This window comes from Chiloscyllium plagiosum, chromosome 26, assembly GCF_004010195.1.
Source record: "Chiloscyllium plagiosum isolate BGI_BamShark_2017 chromosome 26, ASM401019v2, whole genome shotgun sequence".
In the NCBI taxonomy this organism is placed as follows: domain Eukaryota; kingdom Metazoa; phylum Chordata; class Chondrichthyes; order Orectolobiformes; family Hemiscylliidae; genus Chiloscyllium; species Chiloscyllium plagiosum.
The window spans coordinates 34,997,365-35,001,921 of record NC_057735.1 but is presented as its reverse complement, the minus strand read 5'-3'; the positions used below and the strand labels follow the sequence as shown (position 1 = coordinate 35,001,921).

Genomic DNA, 4,557 nt, shown 5'->3' with positions numbered 1-4,557 from the left:
TATGAACACCGGAGGAAACATCAAAGAAGCGCTTCGCAGGAGGCTCCCAAGCACTGATGATGTCGCCTAGCCAGGGGACGAAACGTTTGCAACAAAAACTTCCAGCTCGGCGAACAGAACCACAACATTGACACTAGGTAATAAAAGAATGAAGTCATGAGAAAGGTACACACTGAAGGAGATGAAGTACTTTTTATTATTCATTAAACTGCGGGTTACCTGTCTAAGCAGAATATGTTAACTTGTTAGCTATGCGAGAGATGGAGATAGTGAGGGCTGTAGATGCTGGAGAAGTCACACTTGATAAAGTGTAGCACTGGATAAAGCACAGCAGTTCAGGCAGCATCTGAGGAGCAAGAGAGTCGACGTTTCAGGTTTAACTCTTCATCAGGGCTGCTAGATAAATTAACTTAGGAAATGTATTGGAAAAACTGTGAACATTGAAGCCAAGATTATACTTACGTTTTATTTTCTTATTCAATGCATCTATTTCCATTTGAGGAATAAAACGGGTGTTTTTAATGGCTTAATAGTTACTGCTGCTCTTCCAAAGATGAATATCTTTTCTTACCAATTGTAAACTCATCAAGAGAAGTGGCCCAAATGTTTTTCAATATGAAGCAAGAGTTTTCACCACCATTCTCAAAAGACCGTCTTTATAGCATGAATTTTAATTTTCTTGACGACTTCCTTCTGCTGCTAGTTAGAATGTGTCTCTCACATCCGTCAATAATGATGCCATCAAGCAGGCTACAGAATTAAACATTGAAGTATCATCAAAGACATTAAAATGTAGTGTTTAATCTTCATTTTTAAAACATTATTTACAGGCAGCACAGACAAGACTGTGACATTCATATGGGAAGAAGGTAGAAATCAAAACATACCAAAAAACTTATTAACAAATTACTGCTTGAAAAGTATATAAGAATTCTTATTATCACAGAGATATTTAACATACTTTAACTATAAAATTAGTATTTTTAAAGCAGAGAGGTAGGTGACTTTTAATAACTATGATTCAATGAACTATTGAACCCAATGGCACCTAGAACTGAAAACAATGCTCTAGGTACAAATGGCCAGTTCTGCATAGGTATTGCTGACAATGTTAACTTGGCTGGAGAGTCATAGAGTCATGGAGTTATAGAGCTGTACAGCATGGAAACAGACCCTTCGGTTCAATTCGTCCATGCCAACCAGAGTTTATAAACCTCTATAAGATCAACCCCCCGGCCTCTGATGGTCCAGGGAAAATAGCCTTAGACTATTCAACCTCTCCCTAAAGCTCAAATCCTTCAACTCTGGCAACATCCTTGTAAATCTTTTCTGAACCCTTTCAAGTTTCAGAACATCTTTCCATTAGGAATGAGACCAGAATTGCACGCAATATTCCAACAGTGGCCTAACCAATGTCCTGTACAGCCACAACATGACCTCCCAACTCCTGTACTCAGTACTCTGACCAATAATGGAAAGCATAACAAATGCCTTCTTCACTATCCTATCTACCTGCGACTCCACTTTCAAGGAGCTATGAACCTGCACTCCAAGGTCTCTTTGTTCCGCAACACTCCGTAGGACCTTACCATTAAGTGTATAAGTCCTGCTAAGATTTGCTCTCCCAAAATGCAGCACATCACATTTATCTGAATGGAACTCCACCTGCCACTTCTCAGCCCATGGGCCCATCTGGTCAAGATCCTGTTGTAATCTGAGGTAACCTACTTCACTGTCTACTACACCTCCAATTTTGGTGTCATCTGTAAACTTACTAACTATACCTCTCATGCTCACATCCAAATCATTGATATAAATGTTGAAAAGTAGTGGACCCAGCACCAATCCTTGTGGCACTCCACTGGTCACAGGCCTCCAGTCTGAAAAACAAGCCTCCACCACCACCCTCTGTCTTCTACCTTTGACTCAGTTCTGTATCAAATTGGTTAGTTCTCCCTGTATTCCATGTGATCTAACCTTGCTAACCAGTCTCCCATGGGGAATCTTGTCGAACACCTTCATGTTCATGTAGTCCATGTAGATCACATCTACTGCCCTGCCCTCATCAATCCTCTTTGTTACTTCCTCAAAAAAGTCAATCAAGTTAGTGAGACATGATTTCCCATGCACAAAGCCATGTTGATTATTCCTAATCAGTCCCTGCCTTTCCAATTACATGTACATCCTGTCCCTCAGGATTCTCTCCGACAACTTGCCCACCACTGACGTCAGGCTCACTGGTCCATAGTTCCCTGGCTTGTCCTTACCACCTTTCTTAAACAGTGGCACCATGTTCGCCAACCTCCAGTCTTCATGCACCTCACCTGTGACTATCGATGATACAAATATCTCAGCAAGAGGCCCAGCAATCACTTCCCTACACAGAGTTCTAGGGTATACCTGATCAGGTCCTGGGGATTTATCCACTTTTATGCATTTCAAGATATTCAGCACTTCCTCCTCTGTAATATCAACATTTTTCAAGTTGTCACCATCTATTTCCCTACATTCTATATCTTCCATGTCCTTTCCCACAGTAAATACTGGTGCAAAATACAGATTTCTCCATCTCCTGCAACTCTACACAAAGGCTGCCTTGATGATCTTTGTTCTGCAACACTCCGTAGGACCTTACCATTAAGTGTATAAGTCCTGCTAAGATTTGCTCGCCCAAAATGCAGCACATCACATTTATCTGAATGGAACTCCATCCGCCACTTCTCAGCCCATGGGCCCTATTCTCTCCCTCGTTACCCTTTTGTCCTTAATGTATTTGTAAAAAGCCTTTGGATTCTCCTTAATTCTATTTTCCAAAGCTATCTCATGTCCCCTTTTTGCCCTCCTGATTTCCCTCTTACGCATTCTCCTACTGCTTTTATACTCTTCTAAGGAGTCACTTGATCTATCCTGTCCTTATCTGTCACATGCTTCTTTTTCTTAACCAAACCCTCAATTTCTTTAGTTATTGTAGAACATAGAAATGCTTCACGTGTCCTTGTTATGATTTTGGAGCTGCAGTGATAGATCCCTGTCATGTGTAGGCCAATGGAGTATTTTTGTATCCTTCCTTTGATTTTCTTTTACTATCTACTTCCTGTCACCAAGAAATTATCATGTTATGACAGGGCTTTACCGGTTTGCTAAACTTGCTGATTAAAATGAAATCAATGAGAAAAATAACTTAATATCACTGGGTTCCCATTACTATTGTAAACAGAGTAAGATAAAGACTGGAACTGTGGAAGAAGTCTCTTCTCATTCAAATATCAACAGTAACATGAAGAATATTGCTTTTAAATTACAGTCAATGTAAATTGCCATATATTTTCTAAATGGATTCGCCTCATCAGTTCAACAACCCTTTTTTGGGGAATTACTTTTTTAATTTTTTTTTATCTTGCACTGTTCAGGACGATTTGCAAGAATATCAATGTAAAAGGGAACACTATTTTATTCTGCAAAGAAGGGCCAGCTAAGTGGCTGACAAGTGGTCTCTGATTGGTACAGGCAATGCCACGAAAAGAAACAACAGTCAAGACAGTTAATTACCGAACTTTGTTTAAATTTGAATTCGGTCGGTTCCCCCTCACTGGTGAAGGCATTGCCCTGAGGAAAAAATTAGAGAATAGTTGTCATCTATTTTGTTGAACTGAAGCAGGCATAGAATGCAAACAGAAACATACAGAGAGAACATGTACATCTTACTGCGACTGGTCACTATGATGGTAGGCCATACCTAATGCATTTTAGAAGAGAATTTGTCTTTTATCGATATTGTGTTTAACAAAATTCCTGATACCAGTGAGGAGTAGTGCCAGAAAAATTGCTTGGCTTGTCATGGCTATAAAAGAACAGTGAAGTAGGATACATTTAGCATCATGTCCTAAAGCTGGGCACAAAAACCTATAAGAATGGCTTCTACAAATCATGTGACCTTTGGGATTTGAGGTACAGATATCACAGCTAACACCTAATTAAATATGGACACTAACAGCCATCTCTGGAACTAAGGGTTCTAGGACATCAAAACATAATTCCTCTGTTTCAGTCTGGACAAAGGAGGCTATCAAGCCCCTTGGTAATCTATGGACAAATAGTCCCTTTCACTGATCTATTAAATCCTGTTTATTGTCTCAAACCCTAAAGGTATTAAGCCACAATAAAGACATCAGAATCAACATAAACACCACAAATGACACACATTTTCTGGAAAACGACTTTTTTTTAGATTAGATTAGATTAGATTACATACAGTGTGGAAACAGGCCCTTCGGCCCAACAAGTCCACACCGCCCCGCCGAAGCGCAACCCACCCATACCCCTACATTTACTCATCCGCCGTCACTTCCGCCACCTCCAAACAGACCCCAGCACCAAGGATATATTTCCCTCCCCTCCCCTATCAGCTTTCCGTAGAGACCACTCCCTCCGCGACTCCCTTGTCAGATCCACACCCCCCACCGACCCAACCACCACTCCCGGCACCTTCCCGTGCAACCGCAGGAGGTGCAACACTTGCGCCCACACCTCCCCCCTCACTTCTCTCCAAGACCCCAA

The 4,557-nt window shown here is 41.0% G+C and overlaps 1 protein-coding gene across 5 annotated transcripts in view; it reads right to left on the bottom strand.

The window, feature by feature from the left end:
* LOC122563242 (adenosine receptor A1-like) overlaps nt 1-4,557 on the bottom strand; it is a 128,977-nt gene that overhangs the window by 13,550 nt on the left and 110,870 nt on the right. For all 5 annotated transcript variants that reach the window (XR_006315537.1, XR_006315539.1, XR_006315538.1 and 2 more), the window contains exon 3: nt 3,550-3,606. Coding sequence is in view for 1 of the 5 variants with exons in the window: in XM_043716861.1 (XP_043572796.1) it covers nt 3,550-3,606 (57 nt within the window). In the remaining 4 variants the exon portion in view is untranslated. The remainder of the gene's footprint in view (nt 1-3,549; nt 3,607-4,557) is intronic.